The 26,043-nt window shown below is 35.2% G+C and overlaps 2 protein-coding genes and 1 pseudogene across 4 annotated transcripts; 2 read left to right on the top strand and 1 right to left on the bottom strand.

Moving 5' to 3' along the window:
- The first annotated feature begins 365 nt into the window (after positions 1-365).
- LOC120140424 (AT-hook motif nuclear-localized protein 1-like) lies at positions 366-12,137 on the top strand. 2 transcript variants are annotated; one of them, XM_039155411.1, is made up of 6 exons: positions 366-376; positions 9,561-9,998; positions 10,833-10,900; positions 11,034-11,165; positions 11,369-11,530; positions 11,666-12,137. In XM_039155411.1, exons 2-6 carry the CDS (start codon positions 9,608-9,610, stop codon positions 11,888-11,890), a joined length of 978 nt encoding a protein of 325 aa, XP_039011342.1. In that variant the 5' UTR covers positions 366-376; positions 9,561-9,607; the 3' UTR covers positions 11,891-12,137. The 2 variants fall into 2 exon arrangements, with proteins under 2 accessions (XP_039011342.1, XP_039011341.1); XM_039155410.1 differs by lacking the exon at positions 366-376 and having other exon boundaries at positions 9,480-9,998.
- A 973-nt stretch (positions 12,138-13,110) lies between these two features.
- Positions 13,111-14,856, top strand: LOC120140421. 2 transcript variants are annotated; one of them, XM_039155409.1, is made up of 5 exons: positions 13,113-13,788; positions 13,869-13,949; positions 14,032-14,069; positions 14,161-14,253; positions 14,478-14,856. In XM_039155409.1, exons 1-5 carry the CDS (start codon positions 13,640-13,642, stop codon positions 14,567-14,569), a joined length of 453 nt encoding a protein of 150 aa, XP_039011340.1. In that variant the 5' UTR covers positions 13,113-13,639; the 3' UTR covers positions 14,570-14,856. The 2 variants fall into 2 exon arrangements, with proteins under 2 accessions (XP_039011339.1, XP_039011340.1); XM_039155408.1 differs by having other exon boundaries at positions 13,111-13,788; positions 14,161-14,856.
- Positions 14,857-15,615: 759 nt separating this feature from the next.
- LOC120140431 lies at positions 15,616-25,323 on the bottom strand (annotated as a pseudogene).
- Between the last annotated feature and the right edge of the window lie 720 nt (positions 25,324-26,043).

Below are 26,043 nucleotides of genomic sequence, written 5' to 3'. Positions count from 1 at the left end.
CCGACTTAAGAGAGTCCCTGTGATATAAGAATGGATAAATTAAGTTTTAGTCCCTGAAGTGATATAAGAATGGATAAATTAAGTTTTAGTACCTGAAGTGAGGTTTAAGTATCATAATTGCAGATTCTTCCCAACATCCTCCAAACTAAACATGTGCTTATGCCGCGAATTACGGTACGCTGCCATCGTAGATTAAGGGTTTAAAAAGAACAAATTATAACAAAATCGAAATATCGTCTGAAAAACAAAGGTAAGATGTAATCATCCTATACACATATTTGGGCAACAAAAGCGTGAAATCATCGACAAAACAATGTTTTGTTGCTGTGTGATTAGCCAGCCGGTGGGGAGGATGTGGCCTTACCCAAAATCTTTAGTGTCACCCACTCAATCTTAATCAGTGCTCAACATTGTGCGGCAAATCTCCCTTTTCCCCCCCCCTAATGATTTTGTCAATATACCCAGCCCATGATCCTCTACCAGGGTCATGTTGCATGTAGGATTGTGAGCTCCTCAGGCATGCCTGTATGATATTTTAATTTTTAAGTTCCAACTTGATCTTTGTTATTTCTTTATTTTGGTCTAAGATTCTCGTTATTCAATAGACATATGAATCTCAATTATATTTAAATTCAAAGGACATATAATAAGTATTCAGTTGTTCTTCTGTCTGACCCGAAGCTTGGTTTCGGTTTCCCTTTTCATGTGTTTTTTTTTTCTCTTCGTGGTAGAAGAGACTGCACGTCGGGAACCGGTGGACGACACGGTGGAGCTAAACCGGAGAACGTGTTTTATGACTATACTGCACCTGATTTGTAGACAGTGGGCCCAAGATGTAGGTTGGGGAGTGTTGTGGTCTTGACAGCATGTCATGGGACATCACTCGAATGTTCGAAACTTGAAATCCAACAATTAAAAAACTTATTATAAAAATAATTTAAGTTAAACAAAAAATTGCACAAAGCTTACCTCCACGACTACGTCTGAACTCATGCGCGCATTTTTTACAAATTAAACGCCACCACCGATGTGTTTTTTCTTTAGAAGTATCGATGATCGACGAGCCATAAAGAATGGAGGAGATTTTGTATTACTGATCTGGATAGATCACTACCGTTTATCAAACATACTTACCCTTTGCTTTGATTCTCAAAGTCGAAGAACCGTAAAGCATTTACCTAATAGAATAACAGTGATCTCTCCATAACGGCATTCCGAGCTGGACAACCATGATTGAGGATCAAGACACTCGTGGCATCATTAAAACCAACTACCCTGTAGAACTAGAATGTTTCTGTTCTTAACCACCGAAACTAGAATTTAAGAAAAACAGGTCAGCGCGGGCAGACACTGGGCGGGCTTTACTCGCTCCATTTTCCTTCTTTATTACATAATATAAATACTACTAATCAATGCGTAGAATATAAACCTGTTTTGCAATGTAGGGCGGATTTGCCGGTTGTTGATGTGCAAAATTGGACGGGAAGGGGTTTCTCGGTCGTGAATGTTCACTGCAAGGATCGAACCAAGCTTCTGTTCGATGTTTGCACGTCGACAGACAAACATGCAATATGCTTAACCGTCTTACACATTTTCAGCGTCTTATATATTTTCGAGACTACGAGCAAAAATTAAAAAATAGAACTTTATAAAACGAAAGTATATTCTATTATTTTAAATAATTAATTTAATATTATATTAATAAGTTGAGAAAAAAATTAAATTTTATCATACATTATGTTCATTGTTTTGTTAAGAAAATACCACATACACAACTAAGAGAATAAAAAAAAAGTTGAATGTTTGTATGATATGGATCTTGATTTTGAACAATAAATAAAAAACAAAGAATAGATATTATTTTATCGTTTGATTGAGATTAGAGAAGACTAAGAGTTAAAGAATATTTGATAGATTAAAGGATGTGATTTGAAGAAAAGGAGACATATATGATTAAATTTAATTCAAAATTAAATGAATTGATGAGAGAGATGAGAAATGGACGAGAAATTGAGAATTTTATGGAATTGAAAAAATTAAGGGTTTCAATTATAAAGGTAGAAAGTGAGATTAAATAAATTAATGGTCTCAATTATAAGAGTAAAAGTGATATTAAAAAAACAACCACCTCAGTTACAAAGGTAGAAAGTGAAACTGAAAAAATTGTCTCAAATATAAAGGTAAAAATTAAAATTAAAAGAATTAGAAACCTCGATTATAATGATAAAAAAATTAAAAAAAATTAAAAATCTTAATTATAAAGATAAAAGTTGGTGTTAAAAATTAAGAACTCTATATAAAATAAAGGTCATGAGCAATCGCTAAAGGTTGCTCCCTATTAGGCGGCTCTGCGGGATGTTGTGTTTCATGCCTCCATCGACACGGCAGGGGATAAAGCATATCTGATACTAAGTTGTCTCATTATCTTTAAGATTTTGGTTTCATCATTTCAATTTTATTTACTAAAGATTTAGTTATTCTTGTAACAGGAATTCTATATTAGGCACTCAGATGGAACCCCGATTCGTTCGGAACTGGAAAGACATCGAGTAATCCAATGCTTACAAGCCGCAATCGAAAGGAGAGCATCCGAGGCACATGTCTGTTTCCGAACTCTTCTTGACTTTCAATGTTCATCCGATATTCCAAACTTTGATGCATTAGTTCATGTTATTTCAGGGCATCAGGCTGGAGTAATGCACATCGGATAGGCAAGGTTTATTAACAGATGTGACCCGGACGCTCAGAGAAAACTGTCTGAACGTGATGAGGGCAGAAATATCGACAACAACGGGTGTGGCAGTGAACGTTGTTTGTTGAAAATTCAATATTAGCCTAAATGTTCACACCTAAATTAATTTGATGTCATTGCTTACATCAATTTAGTTTTGATGTCATTGCTTACATCAATTTAGTTAGGTGAAAATTAAGTATTTTTCTCATGTTTTAATTTCAATGGTTTAGATTATTTAGTGTTTATTTTAATGAGTGGTTTAGATTGTTTCTTGTAACCTATAAATACCCTACTTGTATTTGAGTTTTATCATCCAATAATCAAAGTTTAATTATAAGCATTTGAAAGCTTTCTTAAGAGTTCTTCCCTTTTGCAATTTTATGAGATTATTCTAAAGAGAGTTTTTTTTTTGGATCAATTAGAGTTTTTACTCTATTTTGATTCTACGTTGTTTACGTATCGGATGAATCTGGGAGCCTAACAAACCCCGAAGTCATTGAATCAGTAAGACATCATATCGGTTTAAGGAACTTAAAGGTGAAATAATTGGCATTTGGGTATCATCAAATGGCTGGAAGAACATGAAACCAGTGCCGGCGTTTCGTTATAGCCCGGGAGCTTGGTGAGAAAGAATCTGTTTGGGGTTGATCAGATCCTGTTCCTGAAAGGTAAAGCTCAAAGGTAGCAATTTGGTTGAACAAAATAGGTCATTATATTATTTGCTTCAGGTTTGGGGATTAGCCTTTATGTACATATGAAACTGGTGGGATTAACCTTTATATATATATATATATAGTTTAAATAATTATATTTATATTAAGCCTTTTTTTTTTTAATTTGAAGTGTATTAGATACTTATTCCTCTCAATCTTTGATTGTAATTTTCTTCCTAATTATTCCGCGCTATAAGCTTCTGTTACTATAAAACTCTAAATTCTACTAACATAACACATTTATGACTACTTTGATATTTTTTTGGGGTTAAAGTATAAAATTAGTTATTGATTATAGGGTATTATTTTGTTGAGTTTTGTAACTATTAAAAGTTACAAAATAGTCCTTTGATTGTAGGGTGTTATTTTTTTAGTCTTTCTACTATAAAAGTTACAAAATGATCACCTGACTATTTATATGTTCTAAACTTGTCAATTTCTGTTAAAAAATTGATGGACGTTTGAGATGAATGTTAACCTGTTGATTGGTCTGGGATATGATAAAAATCTGATCGAAATCGTTTTAGTTTTATTTTATGGATCAATTCTCCATTTATATTATATCATCAAACAAGTTCTTGAAACATTATGCTGATAAGTCAATAAAATCAGTAACGGTACCAGTAACATCATTTAAATATAATATTTTTATTTTAAATATATATAAAATTAAAAGAATTTACATTGTGTAATTTATATAATCAAATAATCACGTTCTCCCAACTTAATTGGAAAGGCCGGCAATTAACCTTTTCTGACTAGGAAAATTAATATAAAAATAATCTTAACCAAATAATTAATAACAAATATATAAAATACAGTATTATTATCTCTCAGCATGAGCCCCAAGTGTTTTTTTAATGAAAAGATTCTTAATTATCTGTTCTTATTTTCCCCATCCAATGAGTTAGAAAACCAAAATAAATAAAGAAGGCATTTTACCGACAAAAATTAATTTAATTAAAGATGGTTGTGAATTCCACAACAGTATTCTAATTGTAATTATAATAATATTTGTCGTTATTAATAATTAAAATAAAGAAAAAAAAAGTTATGGGGGTTAATGACTTAATTTTCATCGAGCTCATTAACAACCTTTTAAAAAATTAAAATCAATTAATTAATATGGCCTCTTTTGTTCTTATCTTAAATTAATATTTAATAGAAATACTCAGTTAATATAATTATTATTTGATAGTTAATGTAATTATCATTTTAACTTTTTTAATATTTTATTATAATATTTAATATCTGAAATTAATTGCATTTTTAATGGGTCAATGTTTGTGGTACATCCATGATTACAATATAAAAATAATTAGGTTCATTAAATAATAATTGCTTCCTTTTTCCAATAAACATTTTATAATATTTTGAAAAAAGTTATTATTATTATTATTTTCTCTCTCATCTCCCTTTATCAGAACTCAGAAGTGATCGAATATTAATTAAAAAAGTTATTTTGATAATACAAATAGAACTAATTAAAATATGATTTTTTTACTTAAAAGTATTAAATTTCCAACCTCACTCTAATTCTTTGTATCGTGGTACATCCATGATTACAATATGAAGTTAATTATGTTTATTAAAGATTACTTATAGGGTGGTAAACGAGTTGAGTCAAATTTGAGTAGTGCTGATTTTGACTCGATTAAAAAATGTAAAATTAAATTTGATTCGAAAACTTATAAACTTTAAATTATTAAGCTCAACTCAAATTTAAAATAAAAAATTAAAGCTCGACTTGAAAGTTCGACTCGAAAGCTCGTGAGTTTAAAATTTTCAATCTCAATTCAGAATAAAAAATTGAAGCTCGACTCGAGCTCGAAAAAACTTGAACTCGAAATATTCTCAGACTTAGCTCGATTGAAACTCAAACTCGAACTCCAACATAAATTTTAAGTACATAAAAATCTAATATTGTATTTTTTTAAAGAAAGAACAACATGTAAATATTAATATTAATACTAATTTAATTTTAAAAATCTAAAAATGTATCAATATATTATTTTTAAGTTATTCGTGGGCTTTTTGAGTCGGACATCAAATAGCTCACTTCCACTCGTTAAGAATTCGAGTCGAGTCTATTCGATTTAAGAGTTGACCGAGTTTTAACCGAGTCAATCTCAAATAACTCACAATATATTTCGTCTCATTTACCGCCCTAATTAATTTCATTTCCCAAAAAACATTTTATATATTTTTTTAAAAATATATTGGTATTAGTTTGTCTCTTATCTTTCATTGCTAGTATTTTTTAAAGTAAGGATATTAGCCGTACGAATCATGCGATTTTCGTAGTTAGAGAGACAATTATTTTCTTTTAAGATTTTGTGATTCAATATGATGTTTATAGAAATGTATGAGTGTTAATTATCAAATAATTTAGAGTGTTTCAAACATATAATACCTTATAATCATTTCGAAGTAATAAAAAAAATACTAATAGAAAAGAAATGTATTCGAATTTGACTCGATACTATAATAATGAAATTAATTTAAAAGTATTTTTTATTTATCTTCTCTTTTAATTTAAATACGATTTAATTCAACTCAAAATTTAAATTTCATTACAAATTTAATTTTATACAACTGAAATTTGTTAAATATGATTTTTTTTCATCTCTAATTAAAAGAGGCAGGTTGAAGTTAATCCAATATTTAGGAATATATTTTTGAAATTAGAGAACATAGATAATAACTAGTAACATATAATTTTTGTTTTAATGATTCTCATTTTCCTCTTGGATTGTTGTGCACCCATAATGACAATATAAATAATTATGTTTATTAAATAATAATTACTCTCATCTTCCATTATCAGAAGAGATAGGTTGGGTTTAATTAAAATATTGATAAAAAGATTATTTAAGTAGATAACATATATATATATATATTATATTTTATTTCATATAAATTTAAATTTTCTATCATTCCACTAGTTGGTTGGATTGTGGTCCACCCATGGTTACAATATAAAATTAATTATGTTCTTTAATTTATAATTATTTCAATTTTAATAAACATTTTATAATATTTTTCAAAATAAAATAGTATTAGTAATACTTTCTCTCTCCCACCTCTCTTTATCGGAAGAGATAGGTTGGATTCAATTTGAATATTATTAAAAAAAATCATATTCTTTTATAGGTATGGTTAGTATTACTTAAACAATTAAGTGGTATGATTAAAAAATTTGAAAGATTGATGGTAAAAATAGAATATGTCAGTAGTTAAGTGGTATGATTAACAAATTTGAAAAATTGATGGTAAAAATAGAATATGTCCATAGTTAAGTGGTATGATTAACAAATTTGAAAAATTATGATTTTATCTAAAGGACAAACTATACCATTTATCATTCAACTATTTTCTTGCTCCTATTTTGGTCACTTAAGTTTAAATATTTTTAATATAGTCAACTTTCAAATTACTCATGTTTTAGTCCCTCTATGACGACATGAATCATTTTATTAGTTTTTTTTCCTTTCACCCGACAATTTATCAGTGTTTTATGTGGAATTAAAACAAAATAAGATAAAATACCATAAACCCAACCCCAAACTATAATTCACAAACCTCAATCCTTAAACTTTACTCTCATTAGTTACACCCTCATTGACCGCACTCTCACTAAACCTAAGCCAAAAGTCAAATTCTTCAAACTCTCGTAATTTCTCAACCCATAAACACTCACTGAATCTAAGCCATCGAAAACTCCCCCAAACAATTTTACAAGAACACGAGTACGGACGGACGCATGATTTTATGTTATGAGATAAATTTCTAAAATTTTAGGAGGAATTGGAGTGCGAAAATAGATTATCAATTGAAATACAAAAAAATATCTAAAATATATATTAATTTAAAATTTTTAGGGAATGACTACCCTACCCGTTCCCTTCGATCCATCCGTGAACACGGACGAGCCGTTAGAGTAACGTAAGGCGTTAGGGTATGTGTTTGTTCAACATGCGGAAGCACACGGGTGTTTGGGGGGAGGGAAGCACACGGGTGTTTGGGGGGAGGGGTTGAGGTTGAAGGCAACGAACCCCTATATTAGATTTGCTCTATTTTTTTTTAAGAGTGAAGCTAGTCGATGATTGAGTATAAGAGGAAAAGGAGACAAACGTCTTACTTGAGGTGTCAACAGCGACCAATGATTGACAACAAATAATTCATAATCGTGGATTAGGGGAGATGACGATGTAGACGACGACAATTAACCTTGTTGTGACGATATTTGATGAGTCTTTTGGTGGTAGGATGGCTTAGCAAGGGAAGAAGAAATGGTTTGAGGATGACGCCAATGAAGGTTTAAGTGTGGTAGGGAATACGATTTGGGGTTAGTCGATGTTGCGGTTTAGGGTAAGACCATCAATGAGGCACCGCTCGCCGGTGTGAGTGTGAGATCGTCAAGGGTGAGGGTGGGGTAGGGGCTACAATTTGGGGTTTGGGATATTGTTTGTGTTTAGTGTTCAAGTTTAAGATTGAAGGGATATATTTAGGGTTATTTTATTTTACTTTTATTACAGTTTTTATGATAAAAATATTTTAAAAAATGTTAAATTATATTTTTGGTGATTAAAACGAGAGCAATTCCAAAATTAAGTGATTAAAATATTTTTTTTGGAATTTTAGTAACTAAAGTAAAAATAAAAGATAATTGATGATGATTGATATAGTTTACCCTTACCAAAGCAGTCAATATTTAAAGATTATTTTAATAATAACCGTATAAACGCCATAATCTTATAAATAGATTTAACATCATTTCATTTCATTTTCTTTTCATAATATATCTCTAATTTAACCTTCAAATTCCATATATACATGCATATTACATTCGTTCTGTATTACTGTTTTTAAATTTTACTTGTTTCCCTCTCAAATTGTTATGGGAATAAAATAATTTAAAATTAGAAAATAAATCTGTCTTTCAAATTTCAAGTTTTTCACTTTATTATTTAAATAATGCGTTACTTTTAAGGCAATAGTGTGGTGATGATACGTTACGTTATATTTCCTTTCCAATGAAATTTGTATAACTTTTGTTTTGTTGTGTTTTACCCATTGTTTTCATTTTTATTTTAATCTTTTTTTTAATTAAAATGAGGTTAGTATATGACTGTTCAAATATATCTCTCAATCATTCGATATTGAACACTTATATCCCTGACATTTATAGTGCTCGAACATGCGATATCAAGAAATAACAACAATTCATTTATCAACAATGTCGTTTAATTCGTGCATTTTAATCTTATGATGTTACCGTTAGAGATTTTATTCGAAAAATTTATCAAGTCGATAAAAAAAATTAAAAAATTATTCACAAAATATTCTTTTAATAGAAAAACACTTATTTTTTAAATAAAATTGTTTGATTATATATATATATAATTCCTATAAATTAACCCTACTTTAAACACCCCTTAAAATATCACCGTGTTTCTTGCTTTAACGCACCCAATATTATTTTTTAATTTTCTAAATAATTTCTGCAAACTTTAGCAACCTAATTTTACTTGGCATTCACTCAATAAACAAATAAAATTAATGAATAATTATGTTTTTCAATATAATTATATAATAATATATGCCCACTATTCATTGTCTCTTAAAAAATTCAATTTTAAAAAATAATTAGGAGAAAACTAGCCACTTTCACATTTTCTTTCAATTTTTTAATTTGCTAGATTCCAACTAAGGACAAATATCAATATCTTAATTAATAAAATAATTATTATTAGAAATAAATAATATTTTATCAAATAATTTCCTTTTCATTATTTTAATAATCTTAAATTCAGACAGATTTAAAAAGAAAGTTAGGAATGCTAAATTACCAAAAACTCAACAAATCTCTTATCATTTTCTGAAAATTAAAAGAAAAATATATCAAAGATAGTTTTTTTTCTTCAAATTTTCTTCTGAAATCTAATTTTGTCTTCCAAAATAATATATATTTTAAAAAAATTGTCTGGTTTTGAACTTTGAAGCTGTACTGTTTTTAATTTAATTTTGTTGGTTTTTTTCCTGGGAAAATTTAACCTTTGTTTTAGCTGGTTGAGCTTACAATCCAAATGAGTTTTTGATAAAAAATTTAGGGGAAAAAAGATAATATTTCTGAAAATTAGAGCTTGAAGTTTTAACTATGGAGCCAAAAGAATTCGAAACAAGTGCTGCTGCTACTGCTGGAGTTACAGTGGTACGATCCGATGCTCCATCGGCCTACCACATAGCTCCGAGGACCGAAAAATCGACCCAAACCCCGAATCCGACTCCGGGATCCGCCCCGCCGCAGCAACAGGCGGCGCAACCAGGAGTGCCTCGGCCGGTTTCAGTGGCGGGGTTGCCGGAGAAGAAGAAGAGGGGAAGGCCTAGAAAATACGGACCGGACGGTTCAATTACTAAGGCGCTCTCTCCTAAGCCTATATCGACAGCTGCGCCGCCGTCTTCAGTTATCGACTTCTCAGCCGGGAAGAGAGGGAAAGTGAAGTCTCCGACGTCGTTTTCGAAGCCGAGGAACGAGCTGGAGAATTTAGGTGAGAAACCCATTCGTTTTGTGTTGTTTTTAAAGTGCTTCTTTGGTGTGGGTAGGCGAAGAAGGGTCGCAGTGGGGTCGGTTTTTGAGGTGGTTAGGTTGTTTTTGGTATATGATCCACTAATTTGAATTGAATACTGTTGATATTTATTTTAGCTGATTTTCGATATAACTTCCTCATTCAAGATTTAAACCATGACTTCGCTCATGAATCGAGTGTCTCGTCCGTGGAATCTTATCAATATCGAGTGTCTGTTGCCACTTGGCAATCGTTTATGGGGAGAATATATAGTGTAAGGTGTCCTGCTTTGAACACCATTTGTTCAAGTCTTTCCAAGTGATTTTGATCTTCTCGTCAGCTGCAGGAGAAGAAAGTTGATTTTTATATATTCGACTCTTCGATTTTCTTGAAATATCCGTATCCGACGTATATTTAGACATACGTGTGAGATGTGGAAGCACAAGCTCAGGTTTGATATAATTGTGTGATATTTTGTAGTATGTCCTCCACTGACTTCAGTATTAAGGTGAATTTATCGAGTGCCATGCGGTTTACATTAACGCACGAAGCGACTTCTAGGTGTCGTGATACACTGTTTTCAAGTATATTGAACTATAGCCTGATAGTTTTCATGAATGTCCCCGGATGATCATTGTTGTCTCGCTGGATTTGAGCCGCGCGGTGAACTTTTGATACATTCTGCTCTCATTGGAATTTACGGATGAGTAGCTCGTTATCGTTTCTCGGAAATTTCATATACATTCTGCAATTCTGTGTGGTAAGTTCTCTAGCAATCCAGTTGCTGATTTTTTTTTTTAACTTTTTTCATTGTAGGTGAATGGGTTGCATGCTCTGTTGGGGCTAATTTTACGCCGCATATCATCACTGTTAATGCTGGTGAGGTATGTTGTAAAAGATAGCATCGAGTTTTCATGATGTTAATACGTTATGCATGAAAAGCTCCATATTTTCTTGCTGGAAAATATGGTTTGGGAATATTGCTGGTTCCATTCTGATGTCTGTTTGGTATTTTAGGACGTCACGATGAAGATTATGTCATTCTCCCAACAAGGGCCTCGAGCTATATGTATTCTCTCTGCAAATGGGGTCATCTCGAGCGTCACTCTTCGGCAACCCGATTCTTCTGGGGGTACATTGACATATGAGGTAATGCGCTCTTTCCCTTTACAGCTGTTCATTCGTTTTGGAAGCTCAAGTCTCTCCTGATGTCAATTTTGTTTATGTTTTTAGCTTGACACCTCAAAAAAAAAAAACGAACGACAAACTTCCTGTGTTATTGAATTTCACTCAACAGTTTTTATCTTATTCTTCACTGGTAAACATCCGATCTCTTCTCAAATTTCTTGCAGGGTCGTTTTGAGATATTGTCCTTGTCTGGTTCATTCATGCCCAATGAAAGTGGGGCAACAAGAAGCAGGTCCGGTGGGATGAGTGTTTCATTAGCAAGTCCGGATGGACGTGTAGTAGGTGGTGGAGTCGCTGGTCTCCTAGTAGCTGCTGGCCCTGTGCAGGTTCGGCTTCGGTTTTGCCAGTTCCGCTCTTTTCTATCTCTTCCAGATTTTCATAGCTTTGTTTTAACCAAACAATTGCCACAACCCTGGTGAAGACATCTTCTAAACTTATTACTTTCTGTTGCTCCGAACCAGGTTGTAGTGGGCAGTTTTCTGGCCGGGAACCAGCACAAACAGAATCTGAAGAAACAGAAGCCACAGTCGATGACCATATCAGCTGCAACACCAATGTCTATTATTCCCATTTCCAGTGCCGATCCCAAATTAAACATCTCCTCATCCTTCCGCACTGATACTTGGTCACCGACTGATTCAAGGAATAAGCCCACCGACATAAATGCATCTGTGCATGGAGCCTGATCTAAACATTACAAGGTTTGATATCCACAGCACAGTTGAATCTCGTTCTCACCGTAATTGTTGCCGTTGTTGTTTATGTGTAAGCTTATCGACTTCTCACAAGTAACCGGCATGTTCATGTCCGGCTCGGGTTTTTACCCTGTTTACTTTCACCATTAGTTAGCCTTTTGAGTGTAGAATATGTTGAGTGTAATGTTTAGTGAGAGAATTGGCCTTTCTTACCAAGTTATGGATTGTGATTTAGAAAAACCAGTGTATTATGAACACCTCAAATTCATCTATTTAACGTAGCTTGAGCTTATTAATTCAGATAAATGATTAAAGGTCCGCACCGAATCGGCTTATTTATCCGACCGCCGGCCCTACGTGATCAAAACGGGGATGAAGACACCAACAACAACGGATCTAGATCTGGAAAATACATTGAAGACGGCAGCATTCTCGACCCGCGCAGGGACATTCGATTTTGGCAAGGAAGCTACAACGGGGAACTTATTTTATTCGTATTAATGTCTATATTTCACATTTTTTCAACTTGGTCCCTAGACATGAATTTCGTTAAGGACTAAAATATGTGGTTAAATCTAAACTCGGGGATCAATTGGGGAAAGTTTTCTACATTAATATGGTCCAAAGGGACCAATTTGAGAAAATTTATCGAATTTGGAGATAATATGAATAAAAAAATAGGGATTAAATTAAAAAATTTCTGAGTTCAAGAGTTAAATGTTACTTTATCGAAAATAAATGTAAAACTTAAGCTTTACACGTGCGAATATAGGATTTAAATTCCCCGGAGTACTCCCATACGTAGCAGAATCCCTATCTCACAAATTAGGCGGTGTAATCATCCTATAAAATAGATACCTGAAAATACTCCCAAACTTACATTTCATCAAAATCCAAGGTAATCTCATTCTTTCTCCACTTTCAGGCTTCAATTTTGATTGAAATTTAGTGGACGTGTTTCGATGACCACGTTCTATCCGTTCACTGATTAATTCTTATTTTTTGCGATTGTTTGTTACAGAATTATTCCTTTTTTAAATCATTTATTATATTTGATTTTTGTTTTTCTGAAATGTTCCTCCAATATTTAGGTTTATGAGTATAGATTGATTTTCGCTTCTAAAATATGATACAGTCGCGGTGGGCTTTTTGGGGTAGTTTCTTTGAAAATATGTGAAGTTCAATAAATTGGAGTGAATTGCTTGTGTTTTTCTATTTGGTAATCGTTTGAATGATTTATGTTATTTTATCTACGTAATTTGAAAGCTTGTGTTCTTTCTTTGAAATTCATATTTATCTTTCCCTTTTCAGAGTTTAGAGGGTTCCAGAAAATGCAAGGAGGCAGAGGTGGAAGATATCCTTTCTGTAATTTTGGTGGTGACCCCTTTGGTGGCTTTGGTGGTCCTAGAAGTTTATTATCCAACTTCTTTGGTGGAAGGGACCCTTTTTTCACTCGCCCTTTCGGAGGCCTGTTTGAGTCAAGCTTGTTTGGACCCAGCCGGAGTCCTTTTATGGGTATGCATCCGACTGGGTTTATTGAGCATCGGGCTCCAGAGCCGAAGAGACCAAGGGGTCCAATTATTGATGAACTAAACTCTGATGATGAAAAGGAAGAAGCAGATAGCGGAATGAAAGGAAATCCAAGGAAGCATGTTCAGTCGGAAGCCGAACCTTATGTTGAGGTTCCAGATGATGAAGCCGAACAATCTGTGGGAAGGAACCGACATTTGCAGTCTATGAATGCTTACAATAGTTCATATCAAAGACAACAGCAACAGCCTCAAACTCATAGCTTCACATTTCAGAGCTCTACTGTCACTTATGGTGGTGCTAATGGAGCTTACCATACTTGATCCAAAACAAGGAGGAATGGAAGTGGAAGTGATGGAGTAAGTTCTTCTGAAGTTTAAAGAATGTTCATTAGTAAACCCTTTTCTCATATGTCTTACATTTTTATGTTCTGGAATAGATTACCTTTGAAGAAAGCAAAGAAGCTGACACAGCCTCAGGTCAAGCAAGCCACCTGGTTTCTAGGGGACTTCACGACAAGGTATCTTGCACATCTTTTTGTTTCTCTGAACAATCTAAATTTCGTCTTTTTACCTTTGATTATGATGAGAACTTTTTTGTAGGGTGGATACAATGCAAACCTTGCATAACTTGAATGAAGGCAAGCTTGTGGTATATTTGTTGATAGAAGTAGATTAACTGGTGCAGTGGCAGTTTAAAGGGTAAATGTTCTGAATTGGTTAATTTTCCAGATGAGCTTACTGGTTTTGAAGAATCTTGGAATGGAAAAGCCCAAAAGCATTTGCCTGGTTGGTCTGGGAGTTTTATTGGCCAAGATACCATAGGAAATATATTTCTTACTATAGTGCTTTTCCCTTGTAATTTTGCTTCACTTAATAAGGAAAAAAGGAAAGACCGTGGTTCCCCGTTCCTTCGATTTTTTTATTATTTCAGTTGATCACTTTACAAATATATAGTTGGTGTGGAGGCCTGAATAAAGTCAAGGCAATGCTTTTTTTTTACATCCTATAACCTTGAATCATATATTTAGCTGCAACTTATGTCTCAGGGGCTAACAACAGTGGACAGAATAGGCAGGCAGGTCAGAGAGAGGATGGGCACTTCCCTCTACTGAGCATTCTCAGTCAAAAGGGAGGGTGATGCCTGAAGCAAGAGATGGGGGAAGGCCCTCACGCGGCCAGCACTCTGCAAGGATGAAAGGATCAACAGATTTTAAAGATGAGAGTTCCCGCACTCAAGGGAAGCGAAGGGCCTAAGTCGGAACACATTGAGTAGATCCTGTGGTAGAGGGCATTGCCTCTTCTCATATATCTAGTTTTGTATGCTTGGCCGTTTCCATCTTTTAGAGCTTATTTTAATCCTTAATTTTAAACTCTTCGGTCACGTATTATATGATGCGTCTGTGGCAGTCCTTCAGCTTAAGGGTAGGTAATGCAGAGAGCTTTAGACAATTACTACAAATACATGTTACGGTATAATCTCGATTCTCCGGATTAAACATTGCAATTTGACATGAGCAAATGCTTTGCTTCACTTCCTACTGAATTTTATTGTTGTGATCGGTTTCTTGTTTTGTGGGTGGTCTGACCGAGTGTATCCGTGTAATACGAATATATGAAGTTGATGCTCACATTGAAGGCCAAATAATATGTGACCTTACATCGTTCTTATCTGTATATATTTTTTTGTCAAATCAAACTAGTTCATCGAATTAAAATAATATTTTTAAAAAATAAATAATTTAAGAGAATAATGAAAATTAAATTCGTATAATTTTTAGATATGAAAAGTTACAGTTATTCACTTGTTTCAGAATAAGATCAAATTAATGAAATTTATAAATTTTAGATATTATTATTATTATATTATTATTATTATTTTATTTAATATTTTAGTAAAATGATTAAATTACAATTTTTATAGAAATAAAATAATAGTTTGTAATCGAATTAATACTTATGACCTCAATTGTGTGTTATCCAAATTCTCAACTTGCATGCTTCTTTGTTCTTTAGATGCTGCACTAGTTACAAAGTGAGAGTTGAACAAGATTTGATACCTGAGATTCAATAATAAAGGAACTTTTAAGTAATGAAACTGGTACATCATTGTCAAAGGAAAACTAGGGTTGTTTGCAACAATGTTTGTATATGAATAAACAACGAAAAGGAACTGCTAATGTATGCTCTATTTACATCAGTTGTCTGAATTTCCAAGCATTATTAGAAGAAATGTACAATGAACCCACACAAAGGGGAAGCAAAGAGACGATAAATAACTCCTGTTGACGAAAACGGGTAAAGAAAACGAAAGAACACGAGAATTTTACGAGGTTCGGCAATGTGCTTACGTCCTCGGTGCCTAGGCGGCGCTAGAAGTTTTATTCAATGATATTTTAGGTCTAGGTTACATCTCTATTTATAATAGAAAACCCTGGTACATAATTACAAAATCAACCCTGTACCGTACCACGGGGGCTGCGCCCCCACACCCCCAACCCACATAATTCGTAACCCCACAACGAGACTTTTTATGAGCCATACATAACAAATCTCCACCTTGGCGAATATCCTGCCCCTTGGAAACTTCAATGTGGGTTGGGTTACCTTGCTTCTTTAACAACTCGAAACATTCAACAAGTCCAAGCAATGCTTGAACTTGTCTGTCGTAACTGGCTTGGTGAACATATCAGCGGCATTCTCATCAGTATGTACCTTCTGAAACAAAACCTCTCCAGATGCAACCAACTCTCTGATCTTGTGGAACCTTACATCAATATGTTTAGTTCTAGCACGATACACCTGATTCTTAGCCAAGTGAATAGCACTTTGATTATCACAAAGCAATTGAACTCCACCTTGTTGAACACCCAACTCCTTCACTAAACCAGTAAGCCATAAAGCTTCTTTTGCAGCTTCAGCCGCTGCCATGTATTCAGCTTCAGTTGTAGATAGTGCCACGACAGATTGAACAGTAGACTTCCAACAAATAGGCCCTCCACCAAGAGTAAACACATACCCTGTCGTAGATCTTCTATTATCCAAGTCACCTGCATAATCTGAATCCACATATCCTACAACCAAAGGATTATCCCGCTGACTCCCAAAAACAATTCCATGTCCCACAGTACCCTTTAAGTACCGAAAGATCCACTTGACTGCATCCCAATGTTGCTTACCAGGTTTAGATATGTACTTACAAACTTGACTAACAGCATGAGCTAAATCAGGACGAGTACATACCATCGCATACATCAAGCAGCCAACAACATTAGAATACAGAACCTTTGCCATATTTTCAGCTTCCTTATCTGTCTTAGGACACTGTTCTGATGAGAGCTTAAAGTGATTCGCCAATGGAGTGCTAACTGGTTTCGCGCTGCTCATCGCAAACCTTTCTAGCATTTTCTCAACATAACCCCGTTGAGATAGCTGCAGTTTCCTTGAGTCTGTCCCTGCAAATTTCCATTCCAAGAATTTTCTTTGCAGCACCTAAATCTTTCATATCAAATTCCTGACTCAATAAAGTTTTCAAACCGATAACATCATCCATGTTCTTCGCAGCAATCAACATATCATCAACATACAGTAATAGAAAAATAAAAGAACCATCATCAAGGCTCTTAACATAGACACAACAATCATACTCACATCGGTTGTAGCCAATCTTGATCATATAGGAGTCAAACCGTTTATACCACTGTCTCGGAGACTGTTTCAACCCGTACAAAGATTTCTTCAATCTGCAAACTAAATGCTCGTTTCCAGGTTGAGTGAAACCTTCAGGTTGCCGCATGTAGATCTGCTCCTCTAAATCACCATGCAAAAAAGCAGTTTTAACATCCATCTGCTCTAAATGCAAATCCCAACTAGCCACCAATGCAAGTACTGCTCGGATTGAAGTGTGCCTGACCACAGGAGAAAAGATTTCATCATAATCAACTCCTTTCTGCTGTGAAAAACCCTTCGCTACCAAACGAGCCTTGAACTTCTCCCCCTCTTTTTCTGTTACTACTGGTTTCTTCTTATACACCCATTTGCAACCAATCGGCTTCTTACCCTCAGGAAGGGGAACTAACTCCCATGTGCGATTGTGATTCAAAGACTCCATCTCCTCAACCATGGCTGCCATCCACTTGTCGTTTTCCTGACTAGTAACGGCATCATGAAAAGTAACTGGATCATCACTGCTAACAGTAAGTGCAAAAGATACCAAGTCTTCAAAACCCAATCTGTTCGGAGGCTTTATATTCGTCCGTCTCACCCTGTCTCTGGCGAGACTATAATCCTGCAAATCATCCGTAGTGGAACCACCAGAAGTCGGTTGAGAAGTTTCTGGTTTCTCAACTGGAAACTGCTCGAAATCTACCACTGTCGTGTCTTGCTTCTGCTGCAACATAGACTGTTCATCAAAAACGACATCTCTACTAATCACAACTTTCTTCGCAACTGGATCCCAGAACTTGAATCCTTTGACACCTTTCTTGTAACCCAGAAAAATGCACTCCTTCGATTTTGCATCAAGTTTGGATCTCTCATCAGCAGGTACATGCACATAAGCAGGACAACCAAAAATCCGTAAGTTATCAAAACTAACATCATAACCAGTCCATACCTCTTTTGCAACTTTCCCAGCCAGCGATGCCCTTGGCGATCTGTTGATAAGGTAACACGCCATGTTAACAGCCTCAACCCAGAAGTGTTTGGGAAGCCCCGCATTCAACCGCAAACATCTGGCTCTTTCATTCAATGACCTGTTCATTCGTTCCGCAACACCATTCTGTTGTGGTGTCTTGCGCACTGTAAAATGCCTCTGAATCCCATGCTCCTTACAGAATTGTAGGAACTGTGAATCTGTGTACTCCGTACCATTGTCAGACCGCAAACACTTGATTTTTCGTCCTGTTTGGTTTTCTACCTCAGCTTTCCACAGCTTGAACTTCTCAAAAACTTCAGATTTCTGTTTCAAAAATACACCCAAACTTTCCGTGAAAAATCATCAATAAAAGTAACATAGTACCTAGATCCACCCAAAGACGATGTCGTGGAAGGCCCCCATACATCAGAATGCACATAATCAAGAATCCCTTGAGTTGTGTGCTTCGCAGTCTTGAAACGGACTTTAGTCTGTTTACCAAGAACACAATACTTGCAAAAGTCGAGCTTACAGCTTTTGACACCATGCAACAAGTTTCTCTTGTGTAATTCTGCCATACCACGTTCACTAAGATGAGCAAGGCGCATATGCCACAATTTTGTCGTATCATCACAGGACTCAACAGAGTGAACTCCACCTGCAACGGTACTCCCTAACAATATGTAGATATTCCCTGCAGTCATCTTGCCTTTCATCACAGTCAATGCTCCTTTAACAATCCGAATGGTTTCCCTATCCTCGTCAGCCTTAGGGATAAAACCATTCTTGTGCAAAGTGCCCAAGGAAATCAAATTCTTCTTCAAGTCTGGGATATGTCGAACACCACTCAACATCCGAACGGAGCCATCGTGCATCTTAATTCTGACATCACCAATACCAACAATATTGCAACATCGATCATCACCCAAATAAACCGAACCAGAATTAACCGGCCTGTATGTCGAAAACCATTCCCTATTTGGCGTGATGTGATAAGAACATCCAGAATCAAGAATCCAAGCATCCGTCAATTGTGTCGTTGAAATAGAAAGCATATCACCCTCACTGCAATCAGAATTATCATCCTCGACCACGTTCACAGACTTGGATGAGCCATCACGCTTCTCATCAGTCTTCTTTTTCAACTTCGGACAGTCTCGCTTCATATGTCCCGCCTCCTTGCACTTGTAACAGTGAATCGTCTTCTTATCCCTGGATTTAGATCTGGAATTCCGCTTCCCGGACCCTGCCTTCTCTGGCTTCCGTCCACGATCTCGATTACCCTTGACATATAAGCTATCGGCTTGAGAGCTTTCCCCTGCATTCTGCTTCCGCTGGTTGTGAGCCAACAAGGCTGCAGTAATCTCCTCAACGTTGATAGTCTCTTTCCCATATGTAAGAGTAGTCACCATGTGTTCGTAAGAGGAAGGCAACGAACACAACAGAATCATCGCTCTGTCTTCATCCTCAATTTTCACATCAAGCCGAGCCAGATCAGAAACGATTTGATTGAAGACATTCACGTGTTGCGCCAAATCGTGATCGTCCTGCATCTTCAGCCCATACAGCCGCTGCTTCAGATACAGTTTTGTCGTTAAGGATTTGGACATAAACTGACTTTCCAACTTCCTCCAAATTTCGTCTGGAGACGATAGATGCATGACGTGATACATGACCTCGTCCGCCAAGCATAATCGTATGGTTCCTGCCGCTCGCTGCTGCAATTCTTCCCAATCTTCCTCATCCATCGACGCCGGCTTTGTAGGTCGCAAAGCCTTCAAGATCCCTTGCTGCGCCAATAGATCCTTCACCCTCGTTTGCCATAATCCGAAGTTACCCTGACCATCGAATTTCGCGACTTCGAATTTTGCTCCTGACATCTGATACCAATTGTTGACGAAAACGGGTAAAGAAAACGAAAGAACACGAGAATTTTACGAGGTTCGGCAATGTGCTTACGTCCTCGGTGCCTAGGCGGCGCTAGAAGTTTTATTCAATGATATTTTAGGTCTAGGTTACATCTCTATTTATAATAGAAAACCCTGGTACATAATTACAAAATCAACCATGTACCGTACCGCGGGGGCTGCGCCCCCACACCTCCAACCCACATAATTCGTAACCCCACAACGAGACTTTTTATGAGCCATACATAACAACTCCCAAGTCGACCGGTGAGGGATTTGAGTGGCTGCATCGTGCCGATTCATCAACATCACAGAATGTGTCAAAACAACCGAGTTTTCGTGATGAGTTGCGGCATTGTTGAGTAGCTGATAATCTAGGCCATGAAATTCTGAACTTTCTGGAGCCGAGCGAGATGCCTGGCTTTCTTCAGAATTACTATCAGGGTTGCCCCCGTTTTCTTTTGGTCCGTCATCATCATCCTTCTTATCATATTCTTTGCTGTGGCTCCCACCAGTGCCGTCTTTTGGGATACTTTGGACCAACTCCGGGTGAGCTTCTAATCCAACAAGTCTTAGGTGCAGCTGCCAAGATTCAGACACCAGATGATATAACAGTCTTCTCGATATAACAACCGCACAATCATGTACGAGTTAAGCCTTTAATATATATCAACTTCATATACCTGAAGATGCAGGTTTACTTCATCCGGATGGGAAAGAAGGGGGAAATCACCTCCTGTTTTCAGATAAGCTCCAGCTGATCTTTGAGTTCTTGAGGAATTGACGAGTAGTCGTTCGTCTTTAGGGCCATGTCAAAAACCATGTCAAGCAAATTTGACATTTTAACAACAAATTAACTAAAAGATACCCACACATAGGAAAAACGAACAAAAACTTTTTAGTCACAAATAATAGAATCGACAGACAACGAAGATAAACCATCTTCTCTGTTTTCTTGTGCATCTTGGTAAAGAAACCTTGTTTCAGAGAAAAAGGATGAATACTTGAGATATGTTTTGTGTGCAAAGCCTGTAAAAAGCAATTTTCAGACAACTTACATCCATTATAGTAATTAACGAATCTGAAAGTAGAAGAGGTTTAACTGAAGCATTGTCAACCGTCAAAGTCAACCTGGATGCCAAGTCATCTCTTGAGAGTGCTTCAACCTGAAATGATTCACATATGATCTAAGATAAAGAAAGCAAACTCTTTCCTACAGCAGATTGTTTTGCATTTGAAAGAGCAAGAGACAGAGTGCTTCATACAAAATGATAATAACTGAAATCCAATAAAGAAAAATGGTGTGGGTGTTTCATGAAATTTACCTGTGAAACAACAAAGTCCACAGAATCAGCAATAAAAGGTTCACGAGGGCCATTACGGATTCCTGTTAAGACGTATCGTTTCAACAAAAAAGAGGGGGCCCAACCAACACTGCATGTGGGAAGTTCATCTTAAGAACTCTTTCATATTTACATGAAATATGTAATATTAACAAAGATCGTGCAAGGATAAAAACCAAGAAATAATTGCAGGAACTATATAAGAAGTTAGGGTTTTTAAAGGTTTTGATTAAATTTGATATCCCGGAAATTAAACATAGCAATATATGTGAAAGCAGAGCAAATATACTTCTTTCATCCAAGAAATGCGAGCATACAAGCAAGTCAATAATTTAAAGGGAATTGACTCATTGCAAGGAAACTTTGATCAACACGATTCCACCCAAAAACTGCATGCATGTGGTTATTTAATTTCAAAATTTGGGTGAATTTACAGCCCACTACTGAAGATATTCATTTTTTTCATTTAAATGTTATTTATATTATTATTATTATTATTATTATTATTAATATATATTATTTATTAATATTACAAAACCCAAATGGTGGCCCAGATCAATGAGCCCATAACAAACTCTAATAGATTAGGGTTTTCCTATTCCTCTAACCGCCATCTTCAATTTCAGCCGTTGGATCTGGTTTGATCCAACGGTCCACAGTTTGCCAGAGGAAACCCTAGTGTATCAATACCCTAGGGACACGTCCCAGCGCCGCCGTAGATTCCAGAAGACCACGCGGCGTTGCTTCAGCCTCGCCGCCACTCCAGCCGCACACATGTCGTCCCAACGGTGAGTCACCACTGGGAGTCCGGTGACTCACCAGACTCCATTCTTTTACCCGGTCTGATGGCCACACCGGTGATGGCTATAAAGCCATCACCCCATCTGCGAACAAAAAAGGGAGAACAACAGAGCCAGAGAGACAAAAACCGAAAGCAAAGATACCAAAAAAGAGACCAACTCACAATAACTAGCAACCAAAAACAAAAGAAAAGGGAGGAGAAAAGCTTACCGAGGAAGCTACGACCACCAGACCTCTTCAAACGTCACCAAAACCTTCGAAAACCGAAGGTATTTTTCTTAGATTTGCTCCGATCGGGAGCCGTTTAGAAGAAAAAAACCATCGGAACCGTCATTAGGACGGTCCGATCTATATTTTAGTATAAAAAAAAAAATTTCCGGCCACCAAAGGCGGTGGAAGAACGCCGACGGATGGCTGCCGGTCGGCTAGCTTCTCTCTGTTTTAGAGAGAAGCGAGAGAAAATTCTCTCTCTCAGAGAAGAGAGAGAGAGGAAAAAAACGAGAAATGAAGCTGGCCCTTCGGGCCAGCCGGGTTTGGCTTTAAATAGCCCTTCCCAAACGACGTCGTTTCGGGGAGGGCTATTTGTGTAATTTTTTAATTGTTAAATCCCGTCCGCCATCCCTCAAATTTGTAAACTTTACATTTTAGTCACTAAATCAATTTATAATCCTTTTAATTCGGTTCTTTAATTTTAATTTTATTTATTTTAGTCCTTTATATTAAAATAATATATTTAGGGTAAATAACAGATTTAATCCCTTAATTTTAATAATTAATATTTTAATCCCGAGTTTATATTTTTAATTTATTTTAATCTGATATTCGAATTTTAGATAAGTTTTATTTTAGTCACTAAATTAATAAATAAGAAAATAGCATGTTTAATCCCTATAATTTTGATTAATTATGAATTAGATATTTAATTTTAATTTTACTATAATTTAGTTACCAATTTTAAATATTTTCATATAGTTCTAATTATATTTTTATTGTTTTAATTTTACTTGTTTATATATTTAAATATTTTTATTATTATTATGTAGTCATAAATATATATATAATAAATAATAATTTATTTTTTCAATAAATTATTTTAATATTTATTTTTCAATATCGAAGAAAAGGGCAGTCTTAATACAACTGGATGTCCTATTCTGGTATTTTAAAATTAAATATTATAAAAAATATTATTTAATTTTATTTAAAATTAATATTTATTAATATCAAAGAAAAGAACTGTCTTAAGGCACCTAGAAGTCATTTTCTGATATTTTTAAATAAATAAATATTTTTTATATAATTTTGAAATAATAGGATTATAAATTAAATATATTTTAAATTTTTAAATTTTTAATAATAGAGACAATTTATAATTAAACAAAAAAAAGAGTACCAATTTTGGGCGTTGTTGGGGTGCTAATCCTTTCCTAAACGTAACCGACCACGAATCCCTTTTTATTATTAAAAAGAACGAATTTTTGGTTATAAACGCAGATCAGTTCATTTTTTAATTGATGTTTTCTTAAAACTCTTTTAAAAAATAATTTTTAGGTATTCGACCTACCTGACCCAACAAATGAAGCAAGTTTATAATAGCCTAGAGTTTATAAGAAATGTAAAACATACATAGGTGCCAAAGGCATTGCTGCTGCAAAAGTGCGTGTCCCCAAAAATGTATTCGAGAGAATTAAGGATTTAACACGTCTACGACGATGTTGAGCAAAAAGTTGTGCTAGGAAGCCTCCAAGGGATGTACCATACAGATGTATCTATCAAAGACATGACACTCATGTTAAGCAAGTCTCAAGATAGACTACTGCAACCCTAACCACAAAAGTAGAGCCAGGAAATTAGTATAAGATCTCTCCATTGTAGTACCATGCAGTCTACTTAATATTACAGAAATAAAATAAATGTTGTTTCACTTTAAGCAGGCAACCTATTCTTTGTTCCAGAAACATATAATAGGAATAATAAATATGAAATATCCACTGAAAGGACAAATAAATGATACAATAGGGAAGGCCACAAACATATTAAGGTCTCACATGATGAACATCGATGGCATCCAAGAACTTTTCAAAACTTTGAATCCACTCTTGATGATTCCAAACACAGGGAATGTCGATAGAAATCACCCGGTAACCCTGAACATTTGTGAAATTTAAATTATTAGGCTTAATGAAAAGTGAACATTCTTCACAACAGCCTCATGGTAAATAGTACTTGGTAATAAGCCACACAAAAAATGAAATTCCACCAACCAATAAATGAAACGGGGAAGTTTCACGCTACCTCTGTCTAAAAGAAATTAGGAACTCTACTTAATAAAATGATAAAATTCGTAACTTGCTACAAGATAATGCTGTGAAAACAAAATATAAATATCCACTATATCAAGCAATAAGAGAGCAAAAAATATAGCCTGTGGAAGCTTCCTTCCATTTTTCTCGTAGCTTTTGAGAGATGAAACATCCTCTTTTTGCTCCCAGAGGACTTCTTCCAAGAACTAAAACAGGAAAAAAAAAAAGGGGGGGACGGGGGAAGTATTCACTTTTCAAATATACTTATAATAGATAGCTTACAACCTTCATGGACAAGGACATGATCTGTTTGTAGTAGACATCTGCTGTCCCTGCAGTTCCAGGAAGACATATAAGTGGAGGTACCACTTTGGGACCAAAATCATAAGTGAAAATCGATCCTTCAGATATCAAAGTGAAATCCAATACAGATCTTTTTCCAATTGAAGAGACATTTAAGCTCATATGGATGGCTAATTTACTAAAAAAGGGAATCAACAGATGAAATTGAATTAAGCAAATTCAATCACAGAACAAAGTGTTGCACTTATGCGATCAGAGTTCTCACCAAAACTCAAACAGTAATAGACCTTAGCTAAAACAAAAACAAACCCACTATCACAATAAAGTCATACCATACACCCATAACCAAAATCTTATAAAAATCAACAAAACCAGATATATATGTATGTATGTATGTATATTTGGGGGGGGGGAACTTACGGGGATCTTGTGAAGAGGGACTTGGGACTTGAAATAGACGTAATCTCCGGGCGCCGAGAAGACGCTTTTCATTGCTGAAATCCACTCACTCTACATTCATTCCATTCGGTGTTTTAGATCAATTAAATCGATCGACGATCTCCCTATTTTTATTTGTTTATTTACTTATTTTTATTTCAAGTTTCAATTTCAAATTTGACGAGTAGATGAGAGAAACAACGTGGATGGCCGTTAACATCAATTAACGGAAACGTTTCCCATCTACTGCTCAGCGTTATCTCAAAGGGGTGCGCAGTATAATTCTTTTGCACCGTATTAGTGCATCTTAGAGACGCAGGCATATTCCCTAAATTATTATCATCTCCTTCCCCTATACACTCCATGAAACAATATTTATTCATCTCCCTCCAAATAGAGTAGATACAAGCACTCCAAGCAATCATTAGGATAAGAGAAACAAAAGACTCACCATTAAGAAATGCAGAAGTCCAAGTTGGCTCTTGTTCCCAAACAAGGATCAGTCTGTGCAGACCATAAGCATCCAAAACAGCCCTTTACGTTCCTAGAGAACGAGCAATTAAAAGTTATGTGCTCTTTAGTCTCTACAGCATTTCTACAAAGTATGTATAAATCATTCACCGTCTGAATATCCATACGAGTCGATTTATCTTTTACAATCAATCATCCTAAGACAATCAATCAAACGATAATCGTATGTTTTACCAGGTGATGAGAAAACTATAGCAGCTTGTGCCAATTAATCTTGTCCTTTTTTATTCTAATTTCATTCTGTATCATACGAGTATTTAATTTCCTCAAGTGAAGATCTTCAAGTTGAGTGATTTGTTACAAATTTTCACGCGTCTTCCTTATGAATCTTTACCCTTGGTAAAAGGGTATTT

This window comes from Hibiscus syriacus, unplaced genomic scaffold, assembly GCF_006381635.1.
Source record: "Hibiscus syriacus cultivar Baekdansim isolate YM2019G1 unplaced genomic scaffold, ASM638163v2 tig00110785_pilon, whole genome shotgun sequence".
Taxonomy (NCBI): Eukaryota; Viridiplantae; Streptophyta; class Magnoliopsida; order Malvales; family Malvaceae; genus Hibiscus; species Hibiscus syriacus.
Note: the sequence above shows the minus strand (reverse complement) of the source record. Positions and strands in the feature narration are given on the sequence as shown.